At 48.2% G+C, this 20,316-nt stretch overlaps 1 protein-coding gene across 1 annotated transcript; it reads right to left on the bottom strand.

Moving 5' to 3' along the window:
• Window positions 1–11,257: 11,257 nt before the first annotated feature.
• LOC119305129 (probable glycosyltransferase At5g03795) lies at window positions 11,258–15,028 on the bottom strand. Its single transcript, XM_037581736.1, has 4 exons — window positions 14,420–15,028; window positions 12,763–12,989; window positions 12,292–12,640; window positions 11,258–12,178 (listed from the first exon to the last, which is right to left on the bottom strand). Exons 1-4 carry the CDS (start codon window positions 14,813–14,815, stop codon window positions 11,510–11,512), a joined length of 1,641 nt encoding a protein of 546 aa, XP_037437633.1. The 5' UTR covers window positions 14,816–15,028; the 3' UTR covers window positions 11,258–11,509.
• Window positions 15,029–20,316: the final 5,288 nt, after the last annotated feature.

Raw genomic sequence — 20,316 nt, 5'->3', positions numbered from 1 at the left:
GTGTGTGTGTGTCAATTGAGCGAAAACAAACCTAAGGAGAGAAATGGCTATTCACGAAGAGATTGTGCGGGCCTTGAGGTGGGCAGGGGCCGAGTGAGGGTGTCAAAATATGCGCGTTGATGCATATGTTGCATGCGATCGTGCGAGGGACGGACGAATCGAGAGAGATGGTTGTTGTGTTACGGATGCTCCTCTCTCTCTCTGTCTCTATGTCTCTCTCTCTCTCTCTCTCTCACACACACACACACACACACAAAATAAGTATTAAAAAAACTAGGGCGCACCTAAAACGTCCAAATCCAAATAAACACAAGAACTTTCCCAGGAAAAAAAAGTTGAGTAATATTCGAGGATTGTTTTCACATACACAAAAAGGTTCAGTGGATGTCCTTCGAGCGTGACACGGTGACGCACCGTTCGATCGACCGCGCGGCCGCGATTCACGCGCTTGCACAGGATTCCGTATCGTGGTTGTGGTACTAACTTCAAAAAAATAAAAATAAAAGCGTTGCCTATGTCTAATTTTAGTAGTACGGTTTTCTTTTAAGTTTGACCAACCTTATATAAAACTAAAGTAAGCTCCCATACGCTCACTCATCAATATGCCGCCGCCGGTGTTGTGCATGTCGGCGCCCGCCTGCTCCGGACAACAATTTCTCGCCCATCACCGCCGTGTCGCCGCCATCCCTGTGCCATGAAGCCGAAGGCTCGCCCACTCATGTTGTCTGCAGTCCCTCCTCGCCATGCCGCCGCGCTGCCAAGCACACGATCAGCTGGTGGAGCCGCGTCTATGCACGCAGCGTACGAAGAGGAGGACAAGCGCGTGCTCCAGCACGTCGGCGAGGAGGAACTAGTGTGTCATTGTCGTCTCCGCCCGCGCGGAGGAGGCGCGCATGGTGGCTGTCGCGGCGGAAGCCGGTCGCACGCGCGTCGAGCCCGCAAACCGGGTGCGGACGCGGAATCTACCTTCGAGACCTTGAATGCCACGTGGATCCTGCAATCTGAAGGAGCAATTTGGGTCAGTCGACTCATGTGAGCCGTTTGATGCAACATGGATGGCTAGAAGGGCTTCTTCCACCTCTTCTGCCGTCTTCTTCCTTCGCTCCATCGAACTTCTTTCACAAATCGACTGACCCAAATTATACTACTAGTACGAACGTATTAAGTACAGTAGGAACACGAAGGTATGAGCAGTAGTACCAACTGCAAGAAGAACAGTAGTAAGACATAGTACTAGTACTCCCTCCGATCCGTAATAGTTTGCGCATAACTTTTTTCGATTTTTTTCCTATTTAGTCTGCGCGATCCCCGTTTGTGGTCGTAGTTTCCAAAACTGCCCCGCAGCATCCGCTTCCCATGGTTCGCATGCATACCTGAGTTAATTAATTCCTCCATGTGCATGCAGAGAGAGAGAGGGGAAGAGAAGCGCATGCAAAGAGATGGAGAGAGAGTAGTGCGCACGGGAATTGAGGCGTAAAACCTGCTGCGCCAATGGGTTGCATGCAGATCATAATTACTCCGTTTTTTATCTATGGCAAATCAGGGGCAGTTTGGTCCAGATTTAACCTGAAGATCTTTTCCTTGGTATGTGAGCTCGGTCTTAGGCGCAAAGAAAAAAGAATCGGAGGGAGTACTACTCTACGTACTAAAGAGTTCAGATAATGAGAAAGAACATAAACATAGTTCTGCTGGGGCCTCAGCACAACACACCCTTGAAAATAAACTAAGCAACTAGTCTGCTTGACACTGCAGTAGAACCAGCATGAGCGACGGCACTGCCACCTACTCGGAGTCCGGGTCCACGTCCTCGACTTCGTCCTCGTCCCTCTTCCTCTTCCTCTTCGCCGACGCTTCTTTGCTTGAACCGGACACTAGGCTCTGCTTCTTCATCCAACCCATGTAGATATTTAAACAAAGGTAGGCATCCATTGATATTCATCTAATGTCTTCGTCTCCCATGCATGATGAAACTCGTGATGAGGTTTCTTCAGTTTAGCATACGAAGGATCAATCATGGCTGCTGCCAGGGTCAGCATTGAAGGTTGAGAGGAGGACACCAGGATTGCCTTCTGGAGATCGAAGTGCTGGCCTACAATGAGACCTATCCGACGCAGGACATCCCTGTCGTTCTTAAAGCCTACAGTAATGAATTTCACTCTTTTGTCCTTGAGGAAGTTCTTAAAATCCTGGCACTCAACGTCGGCATGGCATATGTGGTAGACCAAGCAAATGTTATGTACGCAAACCTGGATCACGGCGGGCTTCTTCCTCTCTTCTTCCTTTAGATCCTTCTCTCGTCCCAGGACTGTGGTGTACTCAACATCTAGCCCAGCGACCCACTCATCCGTTGAACTGTTGAACATGCGTAGGAAGCGAGCAAGCCATGCTTTCACCGTCGCGGATCCACGTGTGTAGATGACGATGAACTGATCGCCGGTGATGGCTCTAACCTGGTACTCAGCGACGACCATGAAGATTTGGGAGGCCATGGATTTTGGAGGAGGGTTAGGAGAAGTTGAACTATTGTACCCCGCAAAAACTGGGAGCGAACTAATGTGAAAGAACGGGACGACTGGGAGCGAACTGATGTGAGGTAGAAGACGGGGACAAGTAGGGCGTGCGAACGGTGTGGGGTTGCTGGCTTGCCCGGTGGATAAACGGCTACAAGCCCCCAAAGAGTTCTCGAGAACTATGCGGGACCCACTAGATGTCATGTCTACTAGACCCATATCGTAGGCCTGACGGTATAGCTTCTGCCTGTTCGCACGCCATGCCGGCGCGTGGATGTAACTTCACTTGATTCCGTCAACCGTCGCGCCTCCCACGACCTTCGCCTCCCTCGCGCGGTCGCGCCCTTTGAGACTTCAACCGGCTATAAATGAGCAACTTTTTTTGCCTACTCCACATGCATGATACTCCCTCTGGTCCTTTTTACTCCCGTCAACCGTTTGCAAAGTGTTTGACCAAATATATACTTTTTTTGAACACCACCTTATATTAATTAACCATCCACACCAGTACACTCATTCGATACAATATTCACCACACAGGGCGGTACGTTATTTACAAGAATACCATCTAATCTATTGTCAAAGCTATACTTAGCGATTAAGTGTGCCACCTTATTGGCCGAACGGCTAATCTTTGACAATTGAAGATTGTTGATCAACTTCGAGATGCTCAACGCTTTCATCTTCAGGTCACTCATAGCAGACCTGTCATAGTCCCCCGATGCAAGAGACGCTACCACAAAAGCGCAATCAGTCTCTAAAATTACAGGATTATGAAGAGAAATACCTATGTAGAGACCGGCAATGCAAGCCCTAAGCTCCGCTTCCTCCATGCTTTGACATGCATCAATGAAATCCCACGACCAAATTTATACTAAAAATATCAATATCTACAATATTGATTATAATGAGTATAAGAACTACGTTTTATAATGAGTGTAAAAATATTGATTTGACATTGTGAATGTTGATACTCCCTCCGTCTAGGTGAGTAATAGTCATCTTAGGCTGTGCACCGTGACCAAGGAGGAGGGGAAAACGAGAGACATTAATGTTTATTTGCTAATTAAATAGTATTGCATGCAATGAACTAACCACTGCATGTCATGTTTGATAGTCTCAGGTCATTAAAAGCATGCACACCCTCATCTCTTATTGGTTGATATGTCAAGAAACAAGAAACGAGGTAGAAGTTAATGCACCGCGCCTACGTGTTTTGGGATTATTTGGTTTTCGTAAGATGACTTACACACCTAGCTATTAGAGTACCACTACCTCCCTTCTAGTTTAAAGGGATCGACTCAAAAATTTCACCTACTCTTAGCAAGATAGTAGAGGCGGTGGAATAGTTTTTGAAGTCTGCAAAAGTACTCAAGTAATGCTATCGTTCTTCACAAAAAAATGTGTTTACCAATGCATGCATGAACACTAGTTACTCTAACCCCACTCTCTTCTTTAATTCTTTGCCACATCAGCTTGTTTGCTATTCCCGTGTGCATGATACCAGCTAATATACCACCATGATGGCCAGCCTTAATCATCGCATGCAATAATTTAGTGCACCTTGAAATATGAACATGTGTGGGGCGTGTATGTTTTTAATGACTTGCGACTATACCTAGCCCGGCATGCAAGATGACTTATTATGCACCGTTCCCCATACCTGCAGGAAGCCCGTTCATCTCCAAATCTTTTCCTCTCCATGTGTGGAAACAATATGCCTGCGAAACTCTCCTTCTCCCTCTGGCGGTCCCACCACTCCACCCCATGTGAAAAAATCTGCATGCATGACTCTCCTCCCCCCACGCTTGTCCAATCCGTTGTGACCAGCAATATTTCCACCCCTTCGCTCCCCCGTAATTTACTCTAACAAATATGCCCATGTAGCTTTTACTTAACTTCAGGTGCATTGGGTCACTGACATAAGGGCCCAGTGGTGTACTGGCCCACATGTCAGTGACGCAACTGGACCTGCAGTTAAGTCAGTGCAGCTCAGTCCATATCTTACGTAGGTGTGCCATTGCTCGCTATAAATATTGCGCCTCCCATGACATCGCTATCTCCTCCACCTCACGTTCACGTTCATCGCTATCTCCTCCCCCTACCTCTCACGTCGACCACCATGGCATCGCCCCTCCCAAGCCCTAGGAGCCCCTCGCTGCACCGCGCGGATGGTCACGCGTCGCCGTTCCGTTCCTCGCCGCCACTAGTCGAGGAGGACGCATCGCCGTTCCGTTCCTCGCTGCCACTAGTCGAGGAGGACGCGTCGGTGTTCCGCTCCTCGCCGCCACTAGTCGAGGAGGACGCGTCGGCGTTCCGCTCCTTGCCGCGACGCGACGCATCGCCGTTCCGTTCCTCGTCGCCACTAGTCGAGGAGGACACGTCGATGTTCCGCTCCTCACCGCGACGCGTCGAGGTGGACGCATCGGCGTTCCCAATCTCACCAGCACGCGCGTTGGAGGACGCGTCGGCTCCCCGCTACGAGGAGAACGCCGCGCCGCCCGCCGAGCCCCCCGGCCTTGAGGAGCTTTGGAAAGAAATGGATGTCACCTTGTGGGAGGCTTTGCCTCCAGCAGAGCGCGCCAAAATAGAGGCGGAGAAGAAGGCCGAGGAAGAGAAGCTCACCGCGCAACAAGCTTTCTGGGAGATCTATGTCGCGTCCGAGAGAGTCAAGCAATTGGTTCTTTGGCAGAAGGCTTGTGCGAGGGCCATGAGGGTGGCGGAGGACGCCCGTGCCGACGCCCTAAGTGTAGTTGGGCCCAAGCGCCTCATCTACGCTTGGCGGTACATGGACCGGGTGCACGCTTCCAGCCAGGAAGAGTACCTGTTGGCGCCGGATCACCACACCGGTGAGATCGCGCTCGCCCGCCGGCAAGCCGCCAATCAGCACCTCGCGAGTTGCGAGGCTAAGGAAGAGGCGTTGTGTCGGTGCGCTGGGAAACGGCCGCGCAGCAGGGCACTCGTGGCGCGCCGCAAGCGCTCCTGCGAGCGTCGTGGCTTTTAGGAGGAGTATAATTTTTGTTTCGTAAGGCAATCTCATTAGTTTTATGACGCAAATGATAAATTCCAAACGTTCAGGAATTTTTAGCGTCCTTAATTAAGTATGTAAAAGGGAAAGTTTAGAAACGTTGTGTATTATTACGCACTTTGCAAGTACGTGCATATAGCACAAACTTTACTATATACTATCGGACTATACGTCTCTCTCGATATATGCTTGCAGACTGTGCTACTCCCTCCGTCCAGGTCAATAAGTCATCTTTGGTTGTGCACGGTGACCAAGAAGGAGGGAAGACTTGTACACCTAGATGGAGGGAGTACTACTATTACTTATGTACGTGCAAATGCATGTTTTAACATTACGATGCGGTTTTTGTAAAAGTATATAAACAGCACTAGTCAAGCTTGTGAAACGATTCATGTGCAAAACAAATGCAAAAATGCTCATTTGATTGTTTACTTTTAGCTTCCTTCTCTGTGGTTATTTCTCTGTCGTACTTTGTACGGAGCATCTTGTCACAATTATCGTCATAGAAGTGTCATAGGTATGACAGAAAAAAATTCGTTCGGCCCAAAATGTCACGGATGTGTCTTTTTTTTAGTGTAATCTGATGAGACCAGGTGGGGCTACAGTAACCTCCCGCCAGGCGGCGGGACTATAGCCACGATGAGATGACCAAGCCCTCGTCATAGACGGCACGGCTACAGTAAGCAGCCACCAACCAGTCGGCGGGGCCCACTAGGCGGCGGGCCCCAGTAGTCGGCGGAGGAGCCGGAGGCTGGAAACGCTGACGGACGGGCCCAACAGCCAGCCCGATTACCATTGTACCCCTGGGGGGCAGGCCTATATAAGCCCCCCAGGCCACCCATGCAAAGGGTTCGGGCCCCGATAGAACTAGCCATTTCCTTAGAGCAGGAGAGAGCTAGCCCTGCCTTATCCTACCTCTAGACACAGCTCTAGGAGCACCTTGTATCACTAGTGCCTTAGTAATTATGTGGAGACCCCGCAGAGCAGGAGTAGGGGTATTATCTCCAAGGAGAGCCCCCAACCTGGGTAAAGTTCGTCGGGTACGTGTCTACGCCTTATCCCGCTTCCAGGCACCGACGACGTTCTACTCGCTCCCACCATGATAAGCCATCCTTTGGCATATGTCGCACCCAACCCCCGACAGTTTAAAATGTCTTTGAAGTCCCGATTCTAAGCCGCAGAGCATGGCACACTGAACTATCAAGTAGTCATCATCTTTGCTCTGCCAGACGTTCTTAACATCATAAGTAGCATCTGCAGTAGGCCTGCCACCCAACGGTGCTTCCAGGACGTAATTCTTCTGTGCAGCAATGAGGATAATCCTCAAGTTACGGACCCAGTCCATGTAGTTGTTGCCATGTTTCAACTTAGCTTTCTCTAGGAACGCATTAAAATTCAAAGGAATGGTAGCATGGGCCATTGATCTACAATAACATAGACATGCAAAATAACTATTAGCACTAAGTTCATGATAAATTAAAGTTCAATTAATCATATTACTTAAGAACTCCCACTTGATCTCCATCGTCAGCGGTGCGACACCTTGATCTCCATCGTAGCATCGTAGAAACAAACACCCACCAGCCACCTATGTGCAAAAGCACGTCGGTAGAACCAGTCTCATGAACACAGTCATGTAATGTTGGTCCGGGCCGCTTCATCCAACAATACCCCCGAATCAAAGTAAGACGTTGGTGGTAAGCAGTATAACTATTATCGCCCACAACTCTTTGTGTTCTACTCGTGCATATAACATCTACGCATAGACATGGCTCGGATGCCACTGTTGGGTAACGCGGTAATTTCAAAAAAATTCCTACGATCACGCAAGATCTATCTAGGTGATGCATAGCAACGGGAAGGGAGAGTGTGTCCATGTACCCTCGTAGACCAAAAGCGGAAGAGTTCCAATAACACGGTTGATGTAGTCAAACTTCTTCGCGATCCAACCGATCAAGTACTGAACGCACGGCACCTCCGCGTTCAGTACACGTTCAGCTCGATGATGTCCCTCGTGCTCTTGATCTAGTTGAGGACGAGGGTGAGTTCCGTCAGCACGACATCGTAGCGACGGTGATGATGATGCTACCGGCATAGGGCTTTGCCTAAGCACTACGATGGTATGATCGAGGTGTGTAACTATGGAGGGGGCACCGCACACGGTAGGGTGAGAAACTTGTGTGTTCTAGGGTGCCCCCTGACCCCGTATATAAAGGAGAAGGGGGAAGCTGGCCGGCCTTCCTAGGGCGCGCCAGGAGAGGGGAATCCTACTAGGGCTCCAAGTCCTAGTAGGTTTCCACCTAAGGAAGAGGGTAAGAAGGAAGGAAGAGGGGGAGGGAAGGAAAGGGGGGGCGCCGCCCCCTTCCCCTAGTCCAACTCGGACCCAAGGGGTGGTGCGCGGCCAGCCCCTTCTGGCCCTTCCTCTCTTCCCACTAAGGCCCATCGAGGCCCATTAGTTCCCCCGGGGGTTCCGGTAACCCTTTGGCACTCCAGTTTTATCCGAAACTTTTCCGGAACACTTCCGGTGTCTGAATATAGCCATCCAATATATCAATATTTATGTCTAGACCATTTCAAGACTCCTCGTCACATCTATGATCTCATCCGGGACTCTGAACAAACTTCGGTCATCAAAAACATATATCTCATAATACATATCGTCATCAAACGTTAAGCATGCGGACCCTATGGGTTCGAGAACGATGTAGACATGACCGAGACGCATCTCTGATCAATAACCAATAGCGGAACCTGGATGCTCATATTGGCTCCTACATATTCTACGAAGATCTTTACTGGTCAAACCGCATAACAACATACGTTGTTCCCTTTGTCATCGGTATGTTACTTGCCCGAGATTCGGTCGTCGGTATCATCATACCTAGTTCAATCTCGTTACAGGCAAGTCTCTTTACTCGTTATGTAATACTTCATCCCGCAACTAACTCATTAGTTACAATGCTTGCAAGGCTTATAGTGATGAGCATTACCGAGAGGGCCCAGAGATACCTCTCCAAAATACGGAGTGAAAAATCCTAATCTCGATCGATGCCAACCCAATAAACACTTTCGAAGACACCTGTAGAGCGTCTTTATAATCACCCATTTACATTATGACGTTTGATAGCACACAGGGTGTTCCTCGGGTATTCGGGAGTTGCATAATCTCATAGTCTGAGGAACATGTACAAGTCATGAAGAAAGCAGTAGCAATGAAACTGTAACGATCATAATGCTAAGCTAACGGATGGGTCATGTACATCACATCATTCTCCTAATGATGTGATCCCGTTCATAAAATGACAACACATGTCTATGGTTAGGAAACATAACCATCTTTGATTAACGAGCTAGTCAAGTAGAGGCATACTAGGGACATTATGTTTTGTCTATGTATTCACACATGTACTAAGTTTCCGGTTAATACAATTCTAGCATGAATAATAAACATTTATCATGAAATAAGGAAATAAATAATAACTTTATTATTGCCTCTAGGGCATATTTCTTCACATACTATCAATGCTCACCTTGAAGTATGGATACCATCTTGGGCTAGTGGAAATATTGCTAGGAGTCCAGGCGGTTGGTGACCTGATCATCTCCCCTCTAAGTTCCCCCAACAACATACATCACTTGCCCCCGTCGCTCAACGGCGGCGATAGGAGCTTGACTGCGATGGAGAGCTAGCTAGGGCGACCGAAATGCACGGGAAGGAGAGGGCTTTTGTGCGGGGCCTCACAGTGAGGCGGATGAGGTGCTCGTGGAAGCTGGGGGTTGTCGAGACGGTGCGGATCGAACGATGGCTAACGTTGAAGTAGATGGACAAAGGCGGCTGCTCGGCGACGTTGCTGCTCGAGAAGACGCATGTGGTTGATGTAGCCATCATGGGCGATGCTCTAGGACACGGTGGAGCGGCGTATGGTGGCCGGTTGCCACGACTACAGCGGAGGCACGACCATGGACGCATGCGGGCGATCTCGGGGTGGAAGAAATCAGCGAGTGGAAGGGGGGAATGGACTAGGGTTTCTCCTAGGGCTCGGAGGCGACACCCTTATCCTCTCCATGACGCCCTGTAGCGCCACACGTCGAGGATCGAGCCGCGGAGCCGCACGATGGCGGCCGCGCCATGGATCTGCTTCTCCAAGCAGGAGGAAAGTGAAAGGCCTGGTGGACTGGGCCAGGCCGCACTGTGGCTGCATAGGGCCCAATGGCATAGTAACTTTAGGTCCTTTCCCCTTTTTCTTTTCTGTTTTATTTTCCTGTCACTGTTTTGCAATTTCTTTTCATACCATTTGAATTTAGTTGAACTAGATATTTAGGACATAAATAGTAGGCCATGTTTTGAGCTGCCAGAACAAGTTTCGATTATTTTTGAATACTTTAGATATCTGTTTAATTTGAAATACCTATTTTAGTTGTAGTTGGACCAATTTATAATTTCCTAGGGATTAATTGGTGAGTCAAATGATGTTGATTTCAACATGACAAATGATCAGGAAAATTTTTAAAATAATGCAAACATTTTAGTTTTACTGTTTGAAAAAATATTATTTGACTTGCAATTTGAACTTGGATTTGAATTTGTTTTTTTACCAAAGGCGCAATTTAGCTTAGCAAGCATGGTGACATGGCATCATTAATGTGAGGTTACTGTAGCATAACTATCGGCGGTGTTACGCGAGCGTTCCCAGAGAGCCAAGATCCGGGGTGCTTTAAGTATCGTGCTCATGCGAGCCAAGACTCTTTACAAGCAACCAAACAGGCTTTTTCCATCCCACCCGGGCCTGGTTGGGCTTTATGCAGCCTACCAAACACGCCCTTATGGACTGGTCCGGCTTTCGACAATGCATGACGATCATATCCACATACACCTGAATCTTGTTTATTATCATCCTTGGGCACAAGTTTGTTTCAGAATTCCTGGCATCATTGCAAGCTTCCCAAATGTGCCAACACACAACTGAGACATCAATTGCTTGGGTTTCATTGCATCTAGCAAGAAGATCAAACAACCACTGTTTAGCATTTCTCATATGCTTCCTACATAAAACCGAATTGGTGTTTAATGGGATCCTAAACAGCTGAAGTAAAATGACACATCAAAAAATAATGTTCAACACTTTCCAACCGACCACATAAACAACAAATGTGAATCAGCAGGTATGTGTCTCTGCTGTAACTGGAAAACCGTTATCTACAATCACGTACTCCCTCCGTCCGAAAATACTTGTCATCAAAATGAACAAAAAGGGATGTATGTAAAACTAAAATACATCTAGATACATCCCTTATTATTTATTTTGATGGCAAGTATTTCCGGACGAAGGGAGTACTAGGCACCATAAAATAATCTTCATTTTACTTGGTGCCTTAATCGACCAACGGATCTTCCATTGCTTAATTAGTTGAACACATAGGATCAGATGAAGTGCCTGAGCCCTCCTTGTAGACCGAGCCAAGTTGCATGCAGATTTAGCCGACTAAATGTCACTTTTAGTAGTATAAGGCCAGATAGCGAAGTCCTCACAATTACCAACAGGAATTGACAAAATCTTCACGGTTTGGTAAGTATCTTCACTTTTAGTAGTATCTTCCCATTGACAAGTACTCCACGGTTTGGTAAACTGGCAAAGGCAGGATATGTTCCAAAAAATAATAATGGCAAAGGCAGGATGAAAAATTTCATGAGCAACCCATTTATCCCGACAAATTTGAACTGATTCTCCATTCCCAATACGCCACCTCACCCCCAAGTTCTAACAAATTTTTACCATGCAAAACCAGTTGACTGGTTTTAGACACTCCCTAAGACCCAAACCAAAAACAAATATTTACGATGCAAAACTAAACCGGTGGACATGTGCCGAATCACAACTGGACAAGAAATTTGGCCTAGACCCAAACCAAAACCAGTCGGCTGGTTGTTAGACGCTCCCTAAAAGAAAAAGAAGGGAAACCCAAGAATATTTCAGTCTTGTCCATGGAGCCTGACGTTGAGCCTCCTGAGCCATATGGAGTGCAGGATCATGTGGAAGACGTCGAACCGGCGCGGCGGGCCGTTGACCATGAAGTGCCGGCGCACGGTCCTCACCCGGCGCTGCATCCGTATGTACTGCCGCGGCGACACGGCGTCGAGGATCGTCTTGAGGTTGGGTATGTCCGCCACGGCGACCCGCACCGAGAAGGCGGGCCAGTTGAGCACGTCGCTGAAGGGCAGCACGTAGTCGTCGCCGATGACCACCGGCACGCACTCGAGGTAGATGGCCTCCACCACCCTGGGGCTGGCCACCTCGTAGCCGCTGGGGCACAGGCAGAACTTGCTCCGCCGCATCACGTTGATGTATGACACGCCCCGGGGCAGGTACTCGCTCACCTGCACGTCGGCGTCCTTACCCTTCCAGTGCCGCAGCAGCAGCGGCCGGACGGGGCCATGGTCGCCCCCGGCGAAGAAGGCCAGGATGGGGCGGCGCGACGCCGATGGCCCGCCGACCTGATCGTCGATAATGTCGGTCCGTAGGTTGATCTCGGGCAGCGACACATCCTTGGATGGGTTGAAGCCCTCCGAGGTGTTGGCGTTGCACAGCACGCGGATGGAGTTGGAGAAGAGATGGCCATCCGCCGACGACACATATGGCCCCTGATACACCCACACATGCATGGTACGGTTAGCACACATGAGCTACAGTGAGTGAACTTGGATGTCTTCGACAAACTCCTGAAATGCTATAGTGAGTGAAGTTGCGTGCTTACCCAATCGTGGCAGGAGAGCATGAAATGGTCCGCGCCGAGGCTCCTATTCCAGTACGGGTACTTGGTGGACAGAACGTCGATGTAGTCCGAGAGAGTCCGGCGCAGCGGCTCCATGTCATGCGAGTTGGGCTCGTAGATCATCTTCACCATCTTGACGACACTGAAGGGAAGGAAGAAGACATGGGCAAGCTCGGGGTCCCTCGTGCGCATCCGGTTCTCCATCTCCATGGCAAATATGAATCTGCCCTCCGATGAGTATATGCTGCGGCACGGACCGTCGTGGAACACTGGTGGCTCGCCTTCTTCGTACACGTACACCTTGAACAGCTTTTCCATCTCCAAGTAGCTCCTACATGCCAAAATGAGCAAACAGCCCCCATGTTAGATGTGTCTTTCCAATACTACTCCTTAGCCATTTCATACCCTAATGACTAATGGTCAAGTGTTTAGACGCGAATGGAATTTGCGTACCTATGAAATGCGTAGGCATTCCTGTACACCGGTCCAACCGGCACATAATCCCTGTCGGTTAGTGGAGGACGCTTGTCCTTGTTCCGGATAGCTTCCCTTATCACTAAACGAGCTTTCGCGAGACCGAGTTCTACCCTTTCCAGTTTTACATCCACCCTCCCCTGCATTAATGGCACCCTTACTTCAACCGGGCCGTCCGGGATAGCGGCATCGTCAAATCCACTTTCCTGCAACACAATATGTATAGATGTAAGTAACTCGATAAGCCCAGTCCAAATCATTTTGCAAAATCAGTAGGTTACAACAACAACAACAACAACAACAACAACAACAACAAAGCCTTTCAAGCCCAGTAGTTATAGTGTTGTTGTTAAATTAATCATGCTCTATACAAACACAAGTGTAACATAGCTGGTCCGAAACATTACTATAGAGAAACTTTACTTTCTAAATATTGTAAACCCATTGACAGCTCTAAATCATGAACAAAAAAAACATGGATCTCCAATTAGAAGTTTCCACTTTCAGGAGCAATGCTCACTGCATAAGTAACACAGATCATCCTTGCAACAACCAGCCAATGTTGCGAAGGAATCAATTCGGCATGCCATTTGAGTTGTTTTTTTCAAGCTTGTGCATAAATAGCCTGAGGACAAGTTCTAGCCGATTTGGATCAAACCGTTGAAACCCCTAGCATACTTGTGTGGTCCTCTCGCAAATCTGGAAGTGTTCCCATAACTAGGTGCCTTCCAGTCAAGCCCATGCATGGAAGGGACGAAAATGTCTTTCTTCACTCACAAAGGAACCTGCTAGATCCATGACAAGAGCATCTTTCTCTCTCAAGAAAAAGGAAAGAAAGCGGAATGCATCTTTCTTCTTCAGTGTATGCATGCATCTAAATCATGAACTAAGCTATCCATGTGAATTTTATACGCTGCAGCTCATGTCTCATAGGAATAGAAAACAATCATTGTGCTCCAAAACAGGAGTAAGAAACAAAACGATATAAAGACAGTAATTAAATAAAAGTTACTATATGTGCACATTTCCAATATCTATTTTTTTAAAACCAATTTCCAACATCAAGTCGGCAACCCCCATATGAACAAAATCTGAACTATTTCTAGTATCTAAGGCAGCGCTAGGCGCCGGCCGGCCGGCTCAAGCACCTGATGGGTTCTACCCAGCGCCGCGCGATTAGGTCAGCTCCAGCCGTGCGACAGCGGTGGCCGTGGAATGGATGAGCCGTGGTTTGTGAGGAAGATAGGAATTGTGAGAGAAAACGTCCTGGTCAACGACGATGGATAAGCAAAGGGAAGGGTGACACGCGGGGAGGCACGTGGCGAGAGAAACAGCACCGCACCCGAGGGAGGGCGCGAGATCGGCCGCCCGGAATTAACTGATTTCAACAGCGTACTGGTGTAACCCATGTTGTCAGTGGCAAACCACGACAGGAAACGCCGCTGTGTGAGAAAACGTCGCGCGCATGCATGGCTTCCACGCACCCAATCGACACGGAAACCCAGAAACCAGTTCCGGTTCACACACACGGCAGCAGCAGCAGAAGTAACTTGAAACGAGGAAGGCGAGAATTAATTTTTCATTAAAGTTTATGTAGAGACGATCGAGGGCAAGCTCGAGAAAAAAAAATCCGTACCGGAGCCGGCGCCGGCGCGACGGAGACGGGGCCGTCGACGTGGCCGGAGTCAGCCTTGACGAAGGAAGCCGCCACCGGGTCGCCGCCGGCAGCGTCCTCACGGAAGAGCACCTCCTTGCCGCTGCTGTTCTTGCCGCCGGCAGCAGCGTAGCTAGAGGTCGCCAACAGAGGGGCACCGCCTCCATTGCTGCCACCCCTCGCGGTCGGCCGCAAGGAGAAGGAAGAGAGAACGACTGGAGGAGAAGACGAGGAAGAAAGGAACCAGGACGAAGCTCCGGTCCTGGGATCCAAGGCGACCACCAGGAAGGTCACGAGCGCAAGGCAGGCGGCCACCGCGCACGCCACCTTGCCTCCGTGGCCATGCAGGCACGGCGAGGAGGAGGGAGAAGCTCTCATGGCCGGCTACCTCCGACTCCGAGTGAAGGCAAGGACGCGGCCGGCGACCATGCCAAGCAAGCTACCTCCCCTCTGGATTGCGGCTGCACCAAGCTAGCGGCGTATTCGAGAGATGGAACTGGATGCCAGGCGCCTAGGCTCTGCTGATGCTTGCCATCGAGGAGAAGAAAAGGATTTACCACTTGCGAGACTTTTGCCTTCTTCGCTCGCAAAGGAAAGGAGCAAATAAAAGCATAGCATCGGAACTACAAGACGGCCGGCCCCACAAGATCTAACATATAAAGCCTCAAGAAGTGCTAGGCACAATCAATGCCTCTAGCGCACGGTACCACGCGAGGGAAAAAAAACCACCGCACCGCGCCGCGCGTGGGGGTGCAGCGCACCACGCGAAGGAAAAAAACACCGCACCGCGCGAGGTAGAAAATTTAATGAAAGCCAACATACTACTCCTCCCTACACATGGCTTATCACCATACTCCCACAGGATTTTCAACCAGGCTCCTTTCCTTATCCTATTGTGCATGTAAGTCCTTGAAGGGCGAATGGGCTCTCTTTCCTTGCTCAGACTTAAACTGAGACCCTTAACAATTTAGAACTTCCGCTAAGAACTGTTTGTAACTAGAACTTCCTATAGCAACAAGAAATAAACAAAAAAAAAAAGATGCTCAATGCAACACTGAAGATGGCCGAACATAGCGACGCAACGCATGTAATGGAAACGGTCCAAACAAACATAGGGGCCGCCATGGACCGCCCACATCGAATGGGCATCCGTCCTAAATGTGGAAAATAATAAATATGATGTCAAAATATGGAGTATTATCAATATGCACCAAATAACCATCAATAAAATTCTGCCTCAGATCTTCAGTGGGATATTCGGTGGTCTGGCAAAACAAGGATCACGCTGCGGGGCCGAAGAAAGGTAACATCATGGAGGGGCGTGGTTGATGCCCCGTCTTAGCTAGACGCCGTATTCGGTGGTCTGCTAAGACAAGGATCACGCCACCCGTACGACAAACGAGACCTGATGCAATGAATGTTGCACCTCGTCTCGTTTGGACGCCGTATTCGGTGGTCCAACAAGACAAGGGCAAAGCATCGCGGTGCCGAAGAAAGGTGACATCATGGAAGGGCGTGGTTGATACCCCGTCCTAGCTAGACGCCGTATTCGGTGGTCTGCTAAGACAAAGGGCACGTTGCCCCTACGCCGAAACCTGTACGCCATGAAGAGTGCACCTCGTCTCGGCTGGACACCGTATTCGGTGGGCCGCCAAGACAAAGGAAACACATTGCATGATCGTGGTAAGGGTCGGTGAAGACGTGTCATCGCGTAGCACCATCTTCTTCGTATCACGGGATCCGTGTTGCGGGCAGCACCCGGGGTGTGTGTGTCATCTTCATGGACTCCTGCGTCATGGGCTCCGTCTTGATGAGGTAGACATCGGTGGTGTCGTCTTGCGAGCTCCACGCCTCCATCCACCGCAACACCAGCTTGTTGATGTTGACGATGGATGTTGTCCTAGCGAGCTCGGTGTCGCCATCCAACGCGGCACGGCGGCGGCATCCTCGCAAGTCTCCACACCTTCGTCCTTCATGACGCCAGCTTGTTGAAGAAGACGACATGCGTCGTCCTAGCAAGCTCCGTCCATCCACCGCGGAAAGGCGGCGACATCCTTGCTAGCCTCCACGCCTCCTAGCTCCATCTTGACGAAGCAGACGTCGATGGCGTCCCCAACGAGCGCCACACCTACATCCTCCTTGCGAGCTCCACACTGCAATCCTCTGCGGCAGTGGGTTGATGATGTTGGCAATGGGCCTGGCATTGTTGACGCGGTCTCCTTGTCCCGTGTCGTCGTCCGCCATCTTCATTGTATCTGGTATAAGAAAGAGTGACGCTTCGTCCGTGGCCACCACCGTCGGGCGCATCGTCCGCCGCCTCGATAGCACTTGGTACGAGAAGAGCGATGCATCGTCCGCGGCCACCTTCGTTGGGCGCGTCGTCAACCGCCTCGACAACACCTTGTACGGGAAGAGCGTCACTTTGTCCGCGGCCACCTCCATTGGGCGCGTGGTCCACCGCCTCAACTGCTCCTACGAGAAGATCGTCTCATCGTTCGCAGCCACCTCCTTTGGGCGCGTCGTGCGCCGCCTCCGTTGCACCTGGTACATGAAAAAAAAACGTACGTACGATAGAGAAAGAAGAGGACGTACTAGCCGTTGCACATATCTCCTGAGTGCCCAGCTTTCTTCATCTCCATGGTCTCCCGGTTGATGGCTTTGCTGCTGGCAGATGCATGGCCTTCAGCTGCGTGGCACTCCGACTTGGTTATTCTTGCCTTGCCCTTTTATGTAGCACCTGATAGATAGAAGACATATAGTAACAAATAAAGTTGGTCAATGGGGCTTGGTACGCTCCTGTTTCTCCGTCTCCTCGACCATCTGCATGCTCGCCGTGAGCTAGCTCGGCCTCGCGTGTGTTGCCGTCGCCGTCGTCGAGCTCGGATGGGTGTCACTGCCGCTGCCACATCCTCTCGCATGTGTACGTACGCACTGTCTCCGTGGGCACGCCTGACTTCCGTCGCGCGAGCCGTTGTCTTCTCCGGGTGCATCCTCCCTGAAACCTGTTAAGAATAAACTATACATACCATATAAGAAGAAAAGAACACGGCTGTTGCACGTGCATGCATCTCCTTTAGTGCATCTCCATGCCGTGGTGTACTGCGCACCCGTCTTGTGGGGCGTCTGACTTCGTTGCCGACGCGTCCCTTCTACTCGACGCCGCCGCCTTGGGCGCGTCTCCTTGCTGGCTGCGGCCAATTCTCCCCCGTCGATACGTCGGCTCTCTTCATGTATTTATAGGTGACTAGCCCCGATTGAGCGTGGCCAAAGCTTTCTTTTTATTGCTCTTCTTGACGCACAAGTCTGCATAAGAAAAGGTAACCAAATCTGGTCCATGTATGTATTGCCAATTTTAGCTAGCTAGCCACCGATGGCTCCTTTACTTTTCAAATGTGCCGCACAAGCCCTTCTCATGTGCGCAAAGAAGTCATATGCATACCAAACAATGCATCGTGAGCATCTTAGTTACCTGATATTGGTCAGAGGCCTATATCTACGTGCTTGTCGGCGCAAATATGAATATATACCTATATAGAGTATGTCAACGAGCAGGTATTCGAGTATGTATAAACGCGACCTTGCCGGCCAGCCGTAGATACTCAAATACGTACACGTATAAAACTAGACTATTACATCTACTCTACGTGCATGTGGCCAGGATGTGTCCAACTTGCACCAAGATTGCATGCACGTACATGTGCAAGAACGTGGGCAGCTTCCTATGCATGCTTGTGCCATGCTAAACCAATTTTTTTCTTTGTATTATTAATTAACTTGCCTTTGCATATAAATGGCCCTGCATGAAAACTCATTAAAAGTTATTATTTTATGCAGCACTGCACAAAAACCCGTCGAACACCCACAGGATTTTGAACCAGGTTCTTTTCCTTATCCCATTTTGCATGTAAGTCCTTGAATAGTGAATGGGCTATCCCATTTTGCATGTAAGTCCTTGAACGATGAATGGGCTCTCTCTCTCTCTTTAGAGAGGAGGGCACTTGCTCGGACTTAAACTGAGACCCTTAACAGCTTACAACTTCCGTTAGAAAACAATTTTCAAGTAGAACTTCGGATAGCAGCAAGAAAAAAAAAAGAAAAAAAATGCTCAATACAACATCGAAGATGGCCAAACATAGCGACACAATGCATGTAAGCTATGAAACGGTCTACACAAACATAGGGGTGGCCATGGACCGCCCACGTCGAATGGGCTTCCACATCAAATCTGGAAAATAATAAATACAATGTCGAGATATGGCGTATTATCAATTATCAATATGCACCAAAAACCCATCAATAAAATTCTGCCTCAAATCTTCAGTGGGATGTGTTTATCATAAGAACAAAAAAAATATCGCTAACTTTACCAGCATTTAATTTATTGATAAGGTCAAATATAGTTTATATATATTGTGGTGAAAAATATACTTCATATATTTGTATCGCAGAAAGAGATGTTTCACACCTTTCTACAAGAATATATTTTAATATGTTTGTTGTGCTTTGAAACACTAGCAAACCAGTAATAAAATAAGTGACCGAAATAAATGTTCATATGTTTGTGAGTTTGAAAAATATTCATGACTTTGAAAAAATGTTCAAAAGTTTGAAAACAATGTTTACGAATCAAAAATAATTTCTCAAATTCAAAAAATGTTCAAAATTCTAAAAATGTATATGATTTTTAAAAACATTCATGAATTACAAAACTGCACGTGATTTGAAAATAAGTTTTCGATTTTTTTTGCTATTTTGAAAAACTAAAATACAGAAGATGAAAATAAAAACTGAGAAGAAAAAGGAAAAGTAACAAAGAAAAAAGAAATGAATGAAAGAAAATAGAGAGAAAAATGCGGAACAGACTAACGTTTCGGCCCATTCACACGGGCGGGGGTGCGCGTTTGCTCGCTATCCGTCGACCCTTGCGACGAATAGTAATCACCATGGTCGAGGTTGGAGCCAGTTGACCGGTGCCTAGTGCTGCCCATTTGAGTTTTTTTTTTCCGAAGGGGAACCCATTTGAGTTTTGAATACATGTCTATCAACTTCTTTTGCTCTACATGCCCGACTAACCTTTAAGGCACATCTACTCCCATGCAAGAAGCAAGTGAGGCCCAGAGTCAGCACCACTTCATTCTCAATGCCTCAATGTATTCTATTCGGGATTCTTATTCTCCACGTAGGTCTACATTTTTCGATCAAATGCGCACCCCCCGCCCCCACCTCCCAATGGTCACTATTTGAATCCGGGTCAACCCAGGTAGGGCATGCTCCCTATTCCCAGTTTTGGGAACATTTGCAGACCTACTTTTTTGTTTTTCTTTCATTTTCCATTTTCTTGTTTTTCTAATTTTCGTTTTTCTTTTATATTTAATTTTGTTTTACCTTTTCGTTTTTTTATTACCTTGCACATTTTTTTTGAAAATGTTCATTGAATTCAAAGTTCTTTCATCATATTAATAAATGTTAGTCATATTCCAAAATCTTCATCCACTTTCAAAAAAAGCTCAGCCATTTAAAAATACGTTCATAAATTTTAAAAATATTCACCAAAATTTAAAAATTATTCATAAAATGATTCGTTCATCAAAATACAAATAACTGTTCATCAAATTCAAAAAATGTACATTTTTTAAATCATGAACATTTTGGAATTCTTTAACATTTTTTGAAATACAAAACTATGTGAAATCCCAAGTTTGTTTTAAAGAAGCAAAGGAACAAAAACTAAAACTAAAAAAGAAACAAGGGAGCCCCACCCCGCACCTTGGCCAGGCAAGTTACCTCGTTTTCCATTGCATGGGTTGGGGAATAGGAGGTCCATATTCTATTGGGAGGAAACTATAGTTTTTCCCCCTCAAATACTCACTAATGGATAA

This window comes from Triticum dicoccoides, chromosome 5B (genome assembly GCF_002162155.2).
Source record: "Triticum dicoccoides isolate Atlit2015 ecotype Zavitan chromosome 5B, WEW_v2.0, whole genome shotgun sequence".
Classification (NCBI taxonomy): Eukaryota; Viridiplantae; Streptophyta; class Magnoliopsida; order Poales; family Poaceae; genus Triticum; species Triticum dicoccoides.
The sequence above is the reverse complement of the archived record's forward strand: the minus strand, read 5'-3'. Positions and strand labels throughout refer to the sequence as shown.